Here is a 20,092-nt window from a genome sequence, read left to right on the forward strand (position 1 = left end):
GACATCAGTAAAAATAAATAAAAATGTATGACTGAAAATATACTTAGAACACCGTTTTTAGATTTTTTTTTATGAACCATGTAAGGTTGAACAGGATCCCCATTGTTTTCCAATTTTCTTCGTGCTGGTATCGGCGAACACAAACGCCACAGCCAAGCAAATAATGAGAGCTGGGGTGCACAGTCTTCTGCCTTTACCTGGCAGCAGAGCGGTGAGAGAAGAAAGAAATACGGCTCAATGTGTGTGCATGTGTGTGTTAGTGTCCCTGCCATGTGTGTGTTTGGCGGTGAAATATAGCGGCGAGTCTTGCTCTGGCCTGTTACCAAGGGCAGAGGGTTCAGGATAATGAAAGCACCATAGTGACATGTTCTATACTCACTTTTGTACTCAAGGTGAAATCCAGCCGCGACGACACTGATATCTGTATGGAAGTGCAGGTAAAGCTGGTTGGAGGTGCTGTTCAACAAGGCCGGAGCTGTTGTACCTGGAAGATAACACCAGAGAGGGGTCGGAGCAGGAAAAGGGCTGGAGTTATCACACACATGGACATTGTGTTCTCATTCCAGCGCTCACACACACATACACACACACACACACACACACACACACACACTAGCTACATGATGAGAGTGTGCACACAGAAACAAAAGGGCAAAGGGAGGTAAGCAGCTGTTAATCACGGCAGGCGGATCGCTCTCGTTAAAAGACTTGCTCGTTTTGGGCATCAGCCAAATGAAACGGAGTCAAGTAAAAAGGGGCGGCAAAAAAGGAAATGTTTGACAAGCGTTAGTCATTGAAGTGTGTCGCTATCCTTCCGAGCTCTCATGGGGGGACTTTCATTACAGCTCAGAGGAAAGAGTCACTTATCATCTGACTAAAAAGCAAAACAGCTATTGCCACTCTGGATTCAAAGCAGAGGATTTTCCTTCTGCTTATACATATATGGACAGAACTAATATAGAGTGTGACATCTGTAATACGTGGAGAAAATGTCATGAATACTACATAACATCCTTAAAGAACATGAAACAGTGCTGCAGTGCAACTTCCATAATCTGAAACGGAAGAGAAAATCTGCTGGCCGGGACTTGATTTTGTCCTTCAGGAATTGGTTTGATTGTAAAAAATGGCCGTTATGTACAAGTCAGGTAATTGCAGGGGTGGATCAAGTCATTACAGTACATAAGTGCATATATGAACCACTGAAAGACCAGAAATGTGAAATGTTCAATAATTTCATATTTTATACTTTTTAATAATACTTTTTATAGTAAATGTTTATTTGCACCAAAATAGCATTAGATAATTTTGCTCTACCCTTTCCCTAACATACAGAATTCAACAGGCTGTTTTTGCTACTGAATCATTAAGAAATTCCTGCCAAGTCGCAGAATACTGAACAGGCACTGATAAGTAAATGTGGGCGGACATGTGTTAAAGAAATGTTCTGGGTTAAATACAAGTTGTGCTCCACTGACATGTGGCCCGATATCAGTTACCACAGAAATCATTCTGAGTCACCCCTCAGTTTGTAAAAAACAAAGCATCGCATATACAGTAATGATTCTACAGTTGCAGGGTAAATGTTATTTATGGTGTATAGAGATGGACAACTGTATCTCACAACAACATGGTAATAAATGAAGTAGAAAAAAGCAATAGAAAAAAGTAATGTATCTCCAATGTATCACATCAGAATTCAACATTTCAGGTTCCTGCAGGCTTTCCAGATTTTTTTCCTCATTTGAGCTTATTTGCTTTTACCCATATTCCTTTTATCTCCCTATGGGAATGAAGGTACAATTCAAATAGTGTGTAAAAGTAAATAAGGCTGGAGTAAACAAGTCAACGGATACTGCTAACAGTATTCAGTATACTTAGTATGCCACCGCACAGCAACTTGGGATGAATGCTTAAATACACCCACATATCCATGGCATGCTCTTATATGGAAGCCTGGTTCCACCACTGAATAAAAAAAAGGTGCACCGTAAACAAAATTGAAGATCAATAAGTTATGACAACATATGTTTTTACATTGCTTTAACTCAGTAAAATAAGTAAGCAATTTAGTTATATAAAGCTATAAAACAAATTTTTGAATCATTTTAATATAATATAAGTTGAAATTACTTAAACATACAAGTTTTTTTTACAGCGACTTTACAGTGGCGTCTTTTTATCTCACAATTTTTACTTATCATCTCGTAATTGCGAGTTTACACCTTGCAAATCTTAACTTTTTTCTCAGAATTGTGAATTGTGGTATCTGGCACCAAGATGTTAGCAGCAGATCCTTTAAGTCCTGTAAGTTGCGATGTCAGGCCTCCATGGATAGGACTTGTTTGTTCAGTACCTCCCACAGATGTTTAATTGGATTGAGATCTGGGGAATTTGGAGGTCAAGTCAACAGCTCAAACTCGTTGTGCTCTTCAAACCTTTCCTGAACCATTTTTACTTTGTGGCAGGGCGCATTATACTGCTGAAAGAGGCCACAGGCACCATTGAATACTGTTTCCATGAAAGGGTGTACATGGTCTGCAACAATGCTTTGGTAGGTGGTATGTGTCAAAGTAACATCCACATGGACGGCAGGACCCAAGATTTTCCAGCAGAACATTGCCCAAAGCATCACATCCTCCCATGGTGCATCCTGGTGCCATGTGTTCCCCAGGTAAGCAACGCACATGCACCCAGCCATCCACGTGATGAAAACGAAAATGTGATTCATGAGACCAGGCCACCTTCTTCCACTGCTCCGTGGTCCAGTTCTGATGCTCACATCCTCAGGGTCAGCATGGGCACCCTGACTGGTCTGCGGCTATGCAGCCCCATACACAACAAACCGTGATGCACTGCATATACACGGTGTATACCTTTCTATCAGAATCAGCATTAACTTGAGCAATTTGAGCTAGAGTAGCTCGTCTGTTTGATCGGACCACACAGGCCAGCCTTCGCTCCCCACGTGCATCACTGAGCCTTGGCCACCCATGACCCTGTCGCCAGTTCACCAGTGTTCCTTCCTTGGACCACTTTTGATAGATACTGACCACTGTAGACCGGGAACACCCCACAAGAGCTGCAGTTTCAGCCCCAGTCGTCTAGCCATCACTATTTGGCCCTTGTCAAACTCGCTCAAATCCTTATGCTAACCCATTTTTCCTGCTTCTAACACATCAACTTTGTTCACAAAATTTTCACTTGCTGCCTAATATATCCCACCCACTAAAAGGTGCCGTGATGAAGATAAAACCTAATCACCTAATGTTATGCCTGATCGGTGTATATCTGTACACAAATGCCCAAAATGGTGTCATGCGGTTGCAAGGAAATGGTTCCCTGCCATGTTTTGCATTTAAAACATCCTGCCCATCTGACTGCTAATATTCCAGTCGATCCAAGTCCAAGTGCATTAGACTGATGACCGAAACCTGAAAAATGCTTCTTTGCGCTTGAATGATTTGACTAATAATATTTGGATGAAGTTTGACAGCTGCGTAGAGCTCATCCTGTGTCCATCTATTCAGCAGTCTATCATCTCTATTAGGCACAGGGCAATCTAGAGAAGATCTTAAAACGCTCAGACAAGACTCAGATGAGCTTAAATGGACTTTGCCAGAAAGAATATGTTACACTTAAAGTACTGAATCACATTGGTTGCCAAATAGGACAAGGAGAAATGCATCCACACAGATTAGGGGGATTTGGGAAGAAGGATTCTTTGTGATATACATGCCTATGATTCCCTCTAAGATGAGCACTGATGTTGCTTCCGCACAGATGGACAAAAAAAGTTGCACACAGAAGGCAGACTCAAACATGTTTGAACTGGAGACCAACCACATTGTCTATTCATTAATGGTATGGAACTGAAGCTGTGGGAGATATTGTGTGGAAATGTGAAGCACTGATTCATTTGCAACATGAGGAGCATATCCAAAAACACAACAGAGGCTACATGTTCATAACGACAAAATAACAAAAATAATATGTACAGAAATGTGGACTCTAATTATACAATAATATTTATATAAAAAGGTAAGACGTAACATGTACTTACGATATAAACAACAGTAAATTAAGCATAAATACATGCACGACTAAACCTAATCCTATAGTAGGTAAATGTTCATTAATATTACTCAGTACTTAAATGCATAATTACCCTGTAACAAGGACACAAAGTAGTGTAAACAAAAATATGATTAAATATAAAAATCACATTACATATAATAATCATGTTTCATCAAGTGGTTAAAATGTATGCATTAGTTTCACAATAATTATGAAAGTTATATAGTTTCATAGTAAGTCTCTGAGAGGTATGAAAAAAAATAGTTACTGATTAGCTAATAATGAATTCAACTGAGTGCTATTACTTACTAATTTGTTAATCAGAGTTTCATGTTTGTTAATAGCAGTTCCCAGAATGTTCCCTCTGTTGTTCTTCTGCAGATATTCATTGATATTGGAACAATATTCTAAAGTGTTACCCAAGATTTTCATAAATTAAAAGCCCTCCTTTGGAGAAATAGTGATTATATTCTGATCTCAACCATGTTTCATCTTCAGAATCCTAACATGCAGTCAGAATTAGGTAAATAATGACCGATATCTTTTAAAGACACAAAAAATGTGTGCAGTTGTAATTAAATTGGTATTTGTTGAGCCGCAATTAATCCCGCATGATGAAAAGTGTGGGGAGACAGAAACACAAAACATATCTGACAGTTTAATTAAGGGTATTATCCTAATGGATTTGTGACTAGAGGAAGAATGAAACGACCGATTGTGATGGGCGAGTGTGCGGGGGATATAAAAGGCGATCACGCAGGCGACAGGAGAGCGAAGAGTGCATTTTAATGGGCAGCCAAACACCATGCCTAATGACGCTGGCTCCTGATTCCCTGCCATGTCTTACCAATGCTCACAAATGACTCCGGGCTTGTATAATTTGGACCATTGAGATCTAAATGAGGGGAAATTACCGTTTTATCATCAAATTCAATCATAGAGTGGCATCAGGTGTCTCGGGAGACCGGGTGAAGATGGTTTAGCATTTAAAGAGCTTCTTAGCTTTTGAGAATATGGCTTGGGGAAGGTGAGGAGTGCTAGACAGTGAGAAGTGCCAGTGAACACATGCCTTAGAGCAGCTGGAGCTCCCTGGCTGGGTGACCTTTCACCAGCATGCTAGTGTGGCACAGAAGCGAAGTTCATTACAGCTGTGTTGAAAGTGTAGCTAGAGGCCTGGCCACAATTCTGTCTACTGGGAGAGCCCCAAAAAAGGTTAAGCCTCTTCTCTCAAAGGAAGATCTTGCCCCCTCTTCCTAATCCTGCTGTGTGCTGCTGCCTTTTTATTTTTATTTCTTTACCTTTTTTCTAAATAGCTTTATCAAATCGAACTTTATTTGATTAGTTTGCTCTGTTTAACCCTCATTATATAATTTATTTTCCAATTTATAATTGTTTGGGTGGTTGGTGCATAATGTATGGAGCCCCTAAAGGGACATGGTGGTGTAAAAAAAAATTAAATGGATGAAAAATTATTGGTCAATGCTTTTGCATTCTCTCGCAAATGTTTTTCTGTGTTCGCTCACAAAGAGCTTAAAAGGTGGGAACGCAAAATTTCTCGAGGGAACATAAAACATTTCCTCCCATCAACCAACATGTCCCTTTAGGGCTCCATAACAATGTGCCCTTTCATACTTCTATCATCTTTTTTAATCAATATCATATTTGTTGGTTTATGATTTAGCATTTACTATATAATAATATATAAGGGAATGTGTATATCTTAGGACATGTAACTGGTCACTATTTCTGTTTTTCGTCATTTTAAATGCTGGTCATTTTTACATGTTTACATATTGTCGCTGTCGGATAGAATCCTTGTATCTTCAACATTTTTTTTTTCATAAATCATTACTATTGGTCACCCTTTTATGTTTGTCTGTGGGTTTTGCAAATATTTTACCAATGAAAAGTATTAAAAATAGCTTGTGACTAAACCTCGTAATCTCACTGGATCCTCAAACTGTTGGTAAAACCTCATAACTTAATTCCAACCCACCTCTATTGTGAAAGAAGTACCACATTATCTCTGCTCGTTATGAAAAGTTATGCTTTATGAAAAGTTAGGCAATGCACTTACTGCCTCAGATGCGGCCGTTCTAATGATGGGCAAAACACATGTCCAAAATTCTCAGAAATTGCTGTTCAAAAACCTCATAACTCCATTTGAGCTTGATTTTGGTAAAATGTTAATAATATAACTACACATGCAAGTGTCTGACATATAAAGCCACAATTTTAAATTTGACAATGCAGTATTAAATTATTTAAAAATACAGTGTTTTTTAAATAAATATGAGATTTAATAAAAGATAAACACTTTTCGGTAAAGTAAAAAAAGGCTAAACTCTACACATTAAAACACAAGCAGTAATTATGGCATTTATAATAGGATACTCATAACATTCCATCTTTCCGTTTCAAACAGTCAGCTTTTTGGTATTGAACATCGTGATAATGAAGTGGGATAGAATAGATGTGGGTGGTGGTTTGCCAACTGGAATTCAAAAGGGTGTAATAATTGATACTGTTAATCAACCAAATGTAAAATGAGGACATTCATCTGTTATGTAAGGAATGGCACATGGACAGCCTTCCAGGACTGGAGCTAATTTCAGCCTTTCCAAGAATCCAGGGGCATAAAACCAGTGGCAGGGTTTGGCTCTCAGTTTTATTGCAATATGAAACCGTAATGAGCTATAAAGAACGACATGATATGCAAATGAGCTGCAGGAGGACTTCTGTAAATCAGATGCTGTATCACTCCAACAGACTATTATTGAAATTAGCAGTTAAAGGGGGATTAATAAAGAAAATACAAACCTGAAAAGCTCCCGAGCTTTGGAGCTGTCATATCGCCACCATCATAGATTTCTAACGAGTCCCAGTTATGCTCGGTGGCAAAGCTCATGACTTGGATCTGCCAAGAAAATGGGGACACACATCATGAAATGACAAATTTATGTACAATGAAACAATTCATAACCGTAATGGCCATATGGTACACTTTTATAATCATAAGCATAAGCTCCACCCCCTCTCTGAACCTTAACAGGCGGTTTGTGCGAAGACATCAATATGTAAATAGTTTCATAGCTGATATGGTCATATGTTAATGTACTCATGGATTTTGTTAATACCATGATAATTTCTGAAAGATCCAGTTTTTCAGTTTAGTTTTCAGAAATGGTCTGGCTGAACTATGGAAGTAGTTGTGCACTGTGAACAGTACATCTCTTTACAGTATTTTAGCAAGGAAAATGTTTCATAATTTTTCTTCTTTAGCACAATATGTACCTTATTGCTTACATAAAAAATTACAACTATACATGAACACAAAGTTATTAATAGAAAACAATTAATGAACACAGATGCAGCCAGATCATTTACATAATAACCAGTTAGCGTCTGGTTTAAAGCAGCACTATATTTTCAAGACTCTTGTGATGATACATCGACTTACAATAGGTTGAATGACACGTCTGCCATAGCCTGACGGGGTCTGTATCGTTTTTAATCGTACTTTTAAACTTTGAGTTTCGGGTAGTAACCCGAGAACAAAAAAGAACTACAAAATTCGACTGCTTTACGGCATATACGTCACTTCCACCACCATCCCCACTTCCTTAAATTCGGACGTGCGTGAAAAAATCGCTCGCAAATCATTTGTTTGCCGAATGTTATAGTCATGGCCGAAGCAGCACAGAAAAATAAGAAAGCAAAGGTTTTGTCAGAGGAAAGCAAAAAGAGGAAAAGAGAAAGTGATCGGATTAAAGGCTTAAATTATTTTATAAGGATTAAATTATTGGTGTTTCTGGCACAGCCCTCAATTGGTTTCAGTCATACCTCACTAACAGAAAACAGTTTGTCACACTTGGTCCACATCAGTCTACCAAGTCTCCAGTCACTCGTGGTGTCCCCCAGGGTTCTGTTCTTGGGCCCCTCCTCTTTCTCATATACATCCTCCCTCTTGGCCAGATCATCCGCAGACACGGTCTAAATTTCCACTGCTATGCAGATGACATTCAACTCTATCTTACCACTACCTCTCCCTCTGACCCCCCACCACGCTCCCTCACTGACTGCCTTTCTGATTTAAAATCCTGGATGCAAAACAACTTTCTCAAACTCAATACAGATAAAACAGAAATTCTGCTGATTGGCCCCAAAAGCATGCTCTCCAAACCTCAAACTGTCACTCTTAACATTGATGGTTCACTTTTCCACTCCACCCCGGTTGTCAAAAACCTTGGCATTCACCTTGATTCAACCCTCACCTTTGACCACCACATCAAATCACTCACTAAGACTGCCTTCTTTCACCTCCGCAACATTGCCCGCCTCCGCCCCTTCCTCTCTGTTAGTGATGCACAGACTTTGGTCCACTCATTCATTATGTCCCGTCTAGATTACTGCAACTCACTCTTCCTTGGTCTCCCCTCTAAATCCCTTCAAAGATTACAATACATTCAAAACTCTGCAGCCAGGCTCCTCACCCATACCAAACGATCAGCACACATCACCCCCATTCTCCATCAACTTCATTGGCTACCAGTTCGGTCTCGGATTAAATACAAAGTACTACTACTCACTTTCAAAGCACTCCACAACCTTGCTCCCCCATACATCTGCGACCTCTTGACCCCTTATACTCCCTCCCGCTCACTCAGATCCTCTGATCAAAACCGCCTAGTCAACCCCCGTACCAGACTCTCCACTCTGGGTGGCAGGTCCTTTAGTGCCTTGGCCCCCAAATTCTGGAACTCCCTCCCCCAACCTCTTCGTGACTGTCCATCTCTTCCCCTCTTCAAAGCACATCTCAAGACCTTTTTGTTTAATGATCACTTCTCTTCTACACCCAACACATAGCTCCATACACAGCTTATTTTGTTGTATTGTTATTGATATTATTTTGTTTGTCTGTTTGTTGCTATGCCTCCTTCTGCTATGTTAAGCGACCTTGGGTTTGAGAAAGGCGCTAAATAAAATAAACTTATTATTATTATTATTATTATTAAAGGCAGGACGAGGATCAACATTGGGCCAGCGTTTACTCGTTGGCGTGAGCTGAAGGAGGAGAGGCTACATTCTTGCAAGTAAATACATGAGACGTACAAAATCATATTTTAGGATACCTAACATGTCTGTGATATTTGTTTATTTGTCTTGCCTCAAACTATAATGCAAATAGATTTTTCAAATTTGCAGATTCATCTATGGTAGCTTGATATTATAATATTGACGATATATGGTATAGATTCTGTAAAACGGGAACCAATAGACTAGGCTACTATAATGACACTGGCTTGTAAACGTGAGCATCGCGATCATTTGGCGTTTGAAAAAAAATAAAACCCATGAAATTATATTCATATGACATGCTGAAACATATGCCACTGTAACGTTACCAGGGATGAAGACATTTCACACGCGACGCAAGCAGAACCATCTATGAGCAGAACACCTGCATGTGAACTCCTCCTGCAGTGTTCAGGGCTATCATGGTTGTCATGTCAATAAATGCACGTGCGATGCATCCCCTGATGTAGGATGATGACAGAGTTTACGACAGTAGTAGAGGTCAATACTGTTTCCCAACTGTAGGGGGACCCCGAGAGCAAAACCTACCTAGTGCTGCTTTAAGGCATGCTTTTTTTGGGCGACAAATAATGGCACAAACACCAGTAATTTGACAAGGGAAAACCTCAATAAATCACCTACTCTCTTTTCCCATAAATTTTGCGTATGAAAGGGAAACTCCTACAAATGCATATGGAATAAGTTCAGCTGCAAAAATAACTCTGTCCATTCCGCTATTTTTTTTACTGTGTGTCTTTAGTAAATCCTGACAGTAGTTTTTTAATGCCAAAAGAGGGTTTGCGCTGGCGCCAACTGTTAGTAAATCTGGTCCATAATGTGTAGTATGTTTGTTCTAAAGCTTTCATTTGCCCTATATTTTGTTCTTTACTTCATTACTGTGTATTTGCCTTAAATAAGTAAAAATGTAAAGCAATATTTGGTCAATAGAGAAATACTAGGCTACATTCCAATGCTGGATTTGTAGTTGGATAATTAATTTAATGAATTTGGTTGTTCTTTTAATTCATTGTTAATATTATATATGTAGTTCATATTTATATACTTTTCTTTTTTTACATTTTAATTAGACTTTTTTCTTTGTGGTGTCAAAATACCACAGCTGTCAGGAATTGTAAAGCTATTGTATACATTTTTATAAAAATACAACTCATACAATGCCACAATCAAAATTAGCTTGACTTTCATTTATGACCATGCTCTACATTTGGCATCACAGTTGAATCTTTCACATTAAACAAACACCTCTTTGAACCGCACAAATATGTTGTAAAAAATTTACTTTTGCAATTCCTTCCCTTGCAGCGTGCAATGGAATCTTTTCCATCTTATTGTTTCTGCAGGTGTAGCTTTACTGCATTTGATGAGTTCACACGTGGCTCTTTTGTACTTGCCTGGATACCGGCTCCTTCTGTAACAATGATTTTCCACACACAGTTCAGGCTGTTCCCATAAGGCTCCGGGAACCCGGGGGAGAGGATGGTACCTCTCCTTTCTGTCAGATTCCCGCTGCATGGAACTGTGGAGCAAAACAGAGGCAAAATTGAGCTCATGCTGAGGATGGAACAGTGCAAGTGCCTGAACTGAGTCCTATGAGAAAGACAGCCGACTCCTTTGACACAAGATGCGATTACGCCCGAGGTAACATGAACCAAAGCCATCATCACCCTGCTAAAACATACATTCTCTGCATGAGAAATGTTTTTCTGGGAACACTTTATATTTCCCAAGAAACAACTGTATATCATTTCCTTTGTAAAGACTTATTTTTCTAGCCATAGAAGCTAACCAAATGTACCAAAATTAACATGACCAACAATCCAAATGTACAAATTACGGAAGTAAAATGGGTTGCGTTTTCGCGTGTTATGTAGTACTTCTTTCAACATATTAATGAAATTGTGCTTTCTCCTTGCTGGTAAATCCATTGACTGTTTGTTTTTTGTTTTTTCTACTGACGGATGTTATTAAAGATGTTGTTTTTCCTCCATCTGATTTTTGTGGTGGCTCTTAAAAACATTAAAAAGATAATTCGTGTGATTATCCGAAATCGCATACTGTCTGAGTAGGTACTTATTTGAACTTACTTTATGGACGTTAAAAAAGTATGTTCTATATAGTATGAATATGGGTAGTATTAAAGGGTTAGTTCACCCAAAAATGAAAATTCTGTCATTAATTACTCACCCTCATGTCGTTCGACACCCGTAAGACCTCCGTTCATATTCGGAACACAAATGAAGATATTTTAGTTGAAAGCTGATGGCTGAGAAAGGCTTCAGATAGGCCTCCATTGGCATTCAGTACATTTACACTCCCAAGACCCATAAAAGGCACTTAAAACGTCGTTACAAAGTCCATCTCACCACAGTGGCTCTACAATAATTTTACGATGCGACGACAATAGTTTTTGTGCGCATAAAAAAAATCTAAATAACACCTTTATCCAACTTGTTATTGTCTTCCGTGTATGCCTCCACGACGCATGCGCGAGAATATGACGTAGCGCCAGCGTTCGGGAATCCATGAAATGCACACTTAAGCCCCATTTTGAGAACTACTAATTAATGACAGAATTTTCATTTTTGGGTGAACTAACCCTTTAAAGACCACCCATGGTGAAAATCAAGTTTTTAATGTGGTTTATAAATCTATGTGGTGTTTTTAATATGCTTTAAGACAAACAATGAGTAAATTCATAAGTCAAAACAATCACTGATTATTTTCTCCTTAAAACTGCCGGTAAAAAAAAAAAAAAAATGTTCCTCAGTGTTCCTTAGGTCACAAACTACCTTAAAATGTTATATATAATGTTAACTATATGCTTTTCTCCACTGGCGTTCTAAATTGTTCAAAGACTTTCTGAGGATGCTGGATTTTAAGAAGGCAGCGTTCTTACTTTGAGATAGAAAATGGGACATGGTTTGTATAACATTAGCAACACATTATTAGCTGTTTGATAACGTAGTCAAGCAAAAGGCTAATCATATTAATTAATGTTATGTGTCCGATGCTGTAGAGAGCGATACATAAAACGCATTACCATTCTGATACATTGACTTGTATATGAACCTGTATAATTCACTCTTCCACTTCTTCTTCTGAATCTGTTTCTGGTATTTCCATAAATGAAATTAGTAATCATAGAGTTACATTCAAGCTATTGTAAGGCATGAATATATATTTTTTTTTTCACAGGAAAAAACATTTAAATGTAATTTTGGTGATCAAAGATGAGTTTTAAGAGATAAAATTATTGACTACAGGGGGAATTTCAAACATACTACATCCGCCATTTTGTCATGTGACCTACCAGAGTCAGTTGTGTCGCATCACTGCCATTCATAAATCTCCCGTAGGGAAGTATTCGATTTCAGACGCAGCGTATTTTTCCTGTCTGATACATTTGCCGTCATATCACTTGTGAAGGATTGTCATGACATCACTTTCCTGCAGCTCCAGATCAATTAGTTACATGACATTTATGGCTCAAGCTCTATCCAGGTATTACGGACTGACCTTCAAACAGTGTTTCATGTTGACTTTAATTCACAGATGAAATGGATGAATGTGGAATGATTTTTATGTTGCGGTTAAGAAGCTAAATATATTTAATATCTATTAATATTTAATAGATATCTACCTTTCAGTTTGTAATTCTTATGAAAACTGGGGAATTGAGATTTGAAAGCAGACTGAAATGAGGATGTGCCTTGGGTGTAATAAAATCGTGACAGCACTATAGAATACGGCGACAGCTAAATGCTCAGTATTAAAGCCTGGAGGTTATGGCTTTGAACTGAAGGCTGTGGCCCAGAGGCCCTTGGATTCAGCTTTCATCCCCTTGAGAATGGCAGTATAGAAGGAAATATTAACTAGAGGCCTGACATTTTAAATCCTCATAGAGGCCACTACCATTTCATCCTCCAGCAGGATTCCTAACCCTTATTAGTTACCTCAAGGTTACAGAAGACCATGGGAAACTCGCACATTTACATTCTCTAGGACTTGAGAAAATAAGGGACTATGAATCATCATACCTGTTAGCAAGCAAATAAAAGTCACATGGAATTTGTGCTGTCTGTGTTTTTGTTCTATTTCTAACACTCAGTCACGATGAATTGTTTAGTCCTGAATAAAACATGACTAGCCTGCATTTTCCTTGGATAAATCCAGGCTAGCTTACCTATACAATTTGGTATGGTGTCATTCCACTGTGCCAGAGCGTTAGGGACCGCGTGGCACTTGATGGCTTTGGATCCCTGGAGAAGGTATCCAGGGTTGCACTCGAAACGAACAATGGAGCCAGCTGAGAATTCTGAACCGATCCGCCTGCCGTATCTGGGCTCTGGGATGGAGCTGCACTGTGTATCACTGGTGCGTGGAACAGCTAGTGGACAGGAAACAGATCTCTAATCAAAATGGGGCAGATGTGCCAACATTGTTACAATACAGTAACAATGTAAAGGCATGTAATGCTTTCTATTTATCAAATAAACCTGAAAAAAATTATCACACCTTCCACACAAATATTAAACAGAACAATAACAAGATAATAACAATAAATGTTTCTTGAGCAGCAAATTAGAATGATATTGATAGAATATACCTATTAGAATGATTTCCAAGAAAGATTTTGACAATATACAGTTATAATGCTGAAAATTCAGCTTCGCCGTCACAGAAATAAATAAAATTTTAACATATTTTTAAATAGAAAACTATTTTAAATTGTAATAATATCTCACAATATTACTGCTTTTACTGTATTCAATTGATCCAGCCTTTGTGAACAAAAGAGACTTCTTTAAAATTAAACATCTTGCTCACCACAAACATTGTTTTGAATAGTAGTATAGGCAAATATAAATACAAATAAATACATACACAAATAATACTACTAACACAACTCGTAAAGGAGACTCAACTCACAATTGATTTCAAATGAGTTTTACATTACCATGTTGCTAAGCTAATGGCTCATTACTTCAATCCAACCCATAATAAAAATATTTATAGTAGCAGACATGTATTGGGTATAGTCCATTTCTATTTTTTTCAGGATTGAATGAATTAAAAACAAAATTTCTGTCTTGATGACAGCACCTATATGTCGCTTTGAAACACCATATTTGTAACCTACTGTATGTTTCCCGGTGCAGCAGTGTACACTCTGACTATTTTAGCACTCTTTTTATAGAAAACACACATATATATATATATATATTTTTATTGTACATTTGTATGAGCATCTCCATGACCCTAGCACAGAGAACTTTGCTGGTTTTGCTGTTTTTGTTTGTGAACAATGTAGCAACTTTGGTTCTTTTTTTCTATTTCTGCCTTAACTTTCATCTGACGGCTGTGGATATATAGGAAGAGGCTGGTAGGACCATCCACCATCACCTGGATGCCTCCATGAGCCAAATGAACTGTCCTAACTGTCAGAGAACATTTCTCATACACCCGCTGTTCTCTCTGCGCCCATTGCTGTACACTATAAAACGGTGAGGAGATATATAAAGAGACATAGCAGGCTTGCCGCGGTCTGCGCTGTGTGTGTGCAAGCACGCTGATGCGGCCGTGAGATTCCTTTTGTATCTTTTTATAAGGCAGCTGATCAAGGGAGTTAAAAGGCGTAATTTATACACTCTTTTATGACATGTTTTAAAATGAGGGAAAATGCCTCACATGTCCTGCGGCACCCTGCTGCTGTCTGGGAAATTTGAAACGTCAGGGGTAAGACATTTAAAGGAACAGTTTACCAAAAAATGATTTACTCACCCTGATAAATAGCTCACCCAAAAATACTTTTTAAATAATGTTTTATTATTATTATTATTATTATTATTATTATTATTATTATTATTATTATTATTATTATTATTATTTTAAATAGCACTAATAGCAAACATTAATAGTAAACCAAGTGGCAAGGCAAAAGTAGATCAATAATAATAAAGGAAAAAACGAAATTCTCAAAGCATAAAACTAAAACTGCGAGGCAACTCTCAAAATACTCATGAGAACAGCGTACAAATCATTCTCCCATTCAGCTTTACTCAGAGCTAAATACATTACAAATGATATCAAATTCAAGCCCCTTCCTGATTTGACTCTATTGTGTATTGGTTATGACATTGTGATTGCACTGTTAACTTCTCTGTGTGAAATATAAAGGCTATTTCCCACAGTAAGCGGGCTCAGGCATACTGATCAGCAGGCCATTCCTACACTTCACAGCCGTGATTTTACCCTATACACGCTGCCAATATATACACGATGGAAGGCTAACTGAATGTTTCGGAATTGAAGATTAAAAACAAAGCCTTGGCTCTGCACGATGACCTATTATTGACTGAGAGTTGAGCGTGTGCTTACCTTGGTAAACAAAATGGAAACCTTTGGCAGATGGCCCGCTTTTTGCGCTGAATCGCAGCATGATTTGGTTTGAGGTGGCCAAGGGCAAGGTTTCTCCTGCAAAAACACAATATGGCAGACATTACAATCTCTCAGAGTTGCTTGTGGAGGCAAATGTGCTACAACAAACTGTAGCCTTAAGGCAGCGTACATGATGAATGGCTTAATAACTCCAATCAGCCTCTTGGGCAAAGGGTGGAGAGAGCAGGTCAGCAACAACGAACCTAAAACTGATGGATACCCAACGAAATTCTCAAGCTGTCTTCAGCATGTTCATAGATACAGTTGGTGAATTAAAAGAAAATCCCCAACCGAAAGGCGGACTTACCCTTGAGCTAAACTATGAGCTTTTCCAAAATCAAAGTGTACTTTTACAAAGTTGTATCAAAGGAAGAAACAAAGTGCTCATATAGATGTCAACTGAAACACTACAGTTGAGCCTAGAGGGTTAAACACTCTAACTATGAATTGAGTGGCTTGTCAAGATTTCTGGCCCACTACTCACAAAGCTGAGATAGAAATGATGTGAATTTACAGCGCTCCCCATGGGAATATAGTGTTGCACAGCAGACCGTGAAGATATACAGTATAAAAATGCCATACAAACAGTTTGTGTCCAATGGCTGCCATCAATCCTGCAAAGACTGTGGAATTAGCCGTGATTTTCTTGTTCTTGGCATTTTATTACCTTTCACTCAAAAATTCAGTAGGAAGCTGCAAGGATAACATGTTCTTTTTAGAAAGTATTAAACAAATCTGGAACTAAAGGGGAAAAAATGTCAACATGGAATCCAATATTTAATATTTAATATTGACATAAATACAGTGGTCCCAAAAAGCTTTTGAACACTTAAACCACACTTAAAATGACAATACATAAAATAACAAAATATCAAACCAAGCGGCATTCATTTTAAAAAAACATAGCAAAAACTATTTTATTCGGACACTTTCTTGCTGTCAGACGTTAGTGGATCATGTTGATAGTTAATGTGATTCTCTACACCTGTGGTTTCTCTGATAGGACACCTCTATGAAATTATATATCCACAAAAACACCAGTTGATTAAAAGTTATTGCAAATATGGCTCAAGTTTGTTAAATATGGGAAACTGAAGTTCTTTCTGAGAAAAATACTAGCATCATTTGCTGATTCCATTTGATTTTTTATTGTATTGTCTAATGCAATGACATTTTTTTCCTTAGATTTAATTTCAAAACAGATCTTGGCAGTATTGATCAGAAATTGTTTTTAATTTTAATCTTCATTATTATTAAATGCAAAGAGTATTAGGTAGGTTACAATTTTGGTACCATTTTACTTAAACATTTAAAAATCTATTTTAACTACAAGGGTTAGTTCACCCCCCCAAAAAAAATCTGTCATCAATTACTCACCCTCATGTTGTTCCAAACCCGTAAGACTTTTGTTCATCTTCAGAACACAAATTAAGAAATTTTTAATGAGTGTTACGCAGCACGTTTGAGCTTCCGCAAGAACCAATGAGGTTAATTCTCGAGTGTTACGCAGCACGTTTGAGCTTCTGCAAGAGGTTCTCGCATGTGAAGTATGTTCGGTTGAGCTTCTGTTTATGTTCACTGATCAATATTTATATGTCAATAAAAATACAATCTGTTTGTCATACAAAGTGATAGTGTCTCTTCAGAAAATGTGAAGAGAAAAAGTTGTAGTTGCGTAGCTGTCAATGGAGGGACAGAAATCACTCAGATTTCATTAAAAAATATCTTCATTTATGTTCTGAAGATGAATGAAAGTCAGATGACAGAATTTTCTATTTTGGGTGAACTAACCCTTTTTTTGTTTTATTTTTATTTCACTTATTTTTTAGATAATTTGGGCCCACTTTACATTAGGTGTCCTTAACTACTATGTACTAACATTGAAACTAATCATTTGATACAATGCACTTATTTGTACATACATGTTTTTACATTGTACTTATCTTTAAAAAAAAAATATCTGCATGTAATTACATATGTAATTAATTTATGTAGTTACATTTATTATTACACTGTTGACACTTCCCTTACACCTAACCCTACCCTTAAACTTACCCATACCACCACACGTATCCCTAACTTTACCCGCATCCCATCTCAATATCAGCAAAAGTGTTTTGCATTACAATATGAACACAATAAGTACATTATACTTATTTTTTGATGAAAGTACAAAGTAGTTAAGGCCACCTAATAAAAAGTGGGATCGATAATGTTATTGGATATAAAATTCAGACAGTTTTGTTGGAAGAAAAAGCTATTGTAGATGACCCCAAAGTCCAAAACTGATTTCATGAGGTCTTTCGGGGTAACGTATGTGTCCAAATATGTTTTTTGTTTGTTTGTTTTATGATTTAGTAGACTATTACTTGCAAAAAGAAGACTTATGTTTGCTCGAGGCTGATGAAGTGCGTGTTCACTGTGTATACTGTATAACAGAAATTTGAAACAATAAAAACAAATACAAAACTATCAGCAAACGCTTGCCAAAAATGATACTCCCTCTGTATTTCCCCTTTCGGAAAGAAGCTATTAAACCTCACTTGAGACCTCGTTCACTGCTCAATTGTCTGCACAATTGTCTTTTCACTGATTTAAAAAGCCATATATGCCTGTTTGCTTCTTTTCAAAGGGTTCTGTGCATTTCAAAGCAAACTCAAAGCAACAAAACTGGGGTAAATGTAAAGCTATTACTTACCGGAATGAGACCCAGCCAGGGAGCTTAGCAGCCTAGAATTCTGATTGGGCCCATCAAATAACTCAACGGAGTCGTTCATGGCTGTCTGGAAATAGGCAAATTGCCCAAACACCACTGAGGAAACAAAATGAAACACACTAAGCGTGTTACTATCATCACCACTGCTGGGAAGAGACACTAACAAAAGAAGTACAATGAGTTAAGAATAAAAGTCACATAAATTTCTCATAGACACTGGTGTTTCAGGTTGATGGTTTTATAAGTGTCCATATGCAGTCTGCACAGAAGTATAACCTAGTCACATCAGCCTCATCTAGATACAGTGGCACATGAGATTAAATTAATTACAATAGAAGATTTTGATTACAGAAATCCTGCCGTGAAATTGTGAATAAACTGTAAACTCATACCGCAGAACAACACTTATAGTACTGCGGCAGCTCTGTCCTGAAAACAAATGACAAAGCTATGTGAGAATCAAGAGTCGGGTCTTTGCTTGTGATTGACGAACAATTGACTGAGCTGGTTCTTTTTTTAATTAAATAACCTAAATGACTTACAAATCAAACACATGGGTTCACAGCAGAATCCCCAGAGTTAAATGAACTCTACTCAGAGTACATATGGTCCCTCTCTACATAGAGTTAAAATAACTCTGAATCAGTGTTAAAGTTAATGAGCTAATTAAGTGATTAATTAAGTGATGATTGAGCATTAATGATGAAAACCTGATGTTAACAAGCAGAATCACTGAAGGAAAGAGAAACACAAGGGCTGCGTGCGAAACCTGGAAAATGCTACCTTCGGAGGACACATTTCAAGGCAGGAAGGCCCCAAGGCACGTCCAAATCTAATGTTAGCTTCACTTCCTGTCTCCTGAGAGACCTTCATTTTCAATCTATTTTTGAAGGCAGCATATTTGTATCCTTTGCTGCCTTTGATATCCTACAATCCTGGGCTTTCCATTCTGTGACAGTTGAGCTAGAAAAAAAAAACATGGCGTCCAAAAGTTGCATTTGGGCAGTTTGTGTGTAAATGTATGTTTTTTTACCAACATATTCTACTTCTGATGTAATTTCTAACGAGAAAAGAAAAAGCTTCACTTGGCTTTTACTAACCAGATTTACTTTTTTCTGTCAGATGTCTACAGAAGCTCTTATTGAGAATCGGAGGTTTAGAAGTTGATGTTTTATTGTTTGGTTTGATGTTTTAGTGTTTCCTTTATTTGGGCAGTTTGACTTTTCATGTCCTTTTATGGTCTCTGTAACAGTTTTTACCAAAGCACATAAATTGTTGCTAAAGCCATAAACAAAGATGATCAGGTGATATAGTTTTATATTTCATAAAGTAGAATAATTCATCAATCTTATCACTGACCAAAAGTGTTTATTTGTTATTATTAGATTATATTCACCAACAATGCTTTCTTGCAACCGAACAGACATTCTGAATTTTGATTTATAACATCCAATACTTTTTTTTATACATTTTTTTACATTTACTATAGTGAGTCCCAGCATGCATTGTAGCATGAAGCATTGTTGAGATTCATATGCTGATTCTTGATGTAACTCTGGGGATTTTGCTGTGTTGTTGACTTAGTACAAATAATCAAAGGGGCTATATGTAAAATTCATATTAGTGACACTGGGGGTCGGTCCATCATAGTCGCAATGCAATGTTGCCCATCACAGCTTGGTAAAGGCTTCAGAACTGCGTCTCCTCACAGAAGATCTTTGTATGTGTGACGGAGGGATTCCTGTCGCTGTTTTATTTTACACA

General features: G+C 37.7%; 1 protein-coding gene across 2 annotated transcripts in view; it reads right to left on the minus strand.

Moving 5' to 3' along the window:
* The window catches only part of LOC307142376 (CUB and sushi domain-containing protein 1), a 787,545-nt gene that overhangs the window by 105,439 nt on the left and 662,014 nt on the right, over positions 1-20,092 (minus strand). For both annotated transcript variants that reach the window (XM_079843154.1, XM_079843155.1), the window contains 6 exons: positions 18,311-18,424; positions 15,553-15,648; positions 13,358-13,561; positions 10,566-10,690; positions 6,898-6,994; positions 380-484 (listed from right to left, as the gene is read on the minus strand). In XM_079843154.1, the coding sequence (XP_079699280.1) occupies positions 380-484; positions 6,898-6,994; positions 10,566-10,690; positions 13,358-13,561; positions 15,553-15,648; positions 18,311-18,424 (741 nt within the window). The remainder of the gene's footprint in view (positions 1-379; positions 485-6,897; positions 6,995-10,565; positions 10,691-13,357; positions 13,562-15,552; positions 15,649-18,310; positions 18,425-20,092) is intronic.

The sequence above is a fragment of the Gobio gobio genome (genome assembly GCF_949357685.1).
Source record: "Gobio gobio genome assembly, chromosome: 18".
In the NCBI taxonomy this organism is placed as follows: Eukaryota; Metazoa; Chordata; class Actinopteri; order Cypriniformes; family Gobionidae; genus Gobio; species Gobio gobio.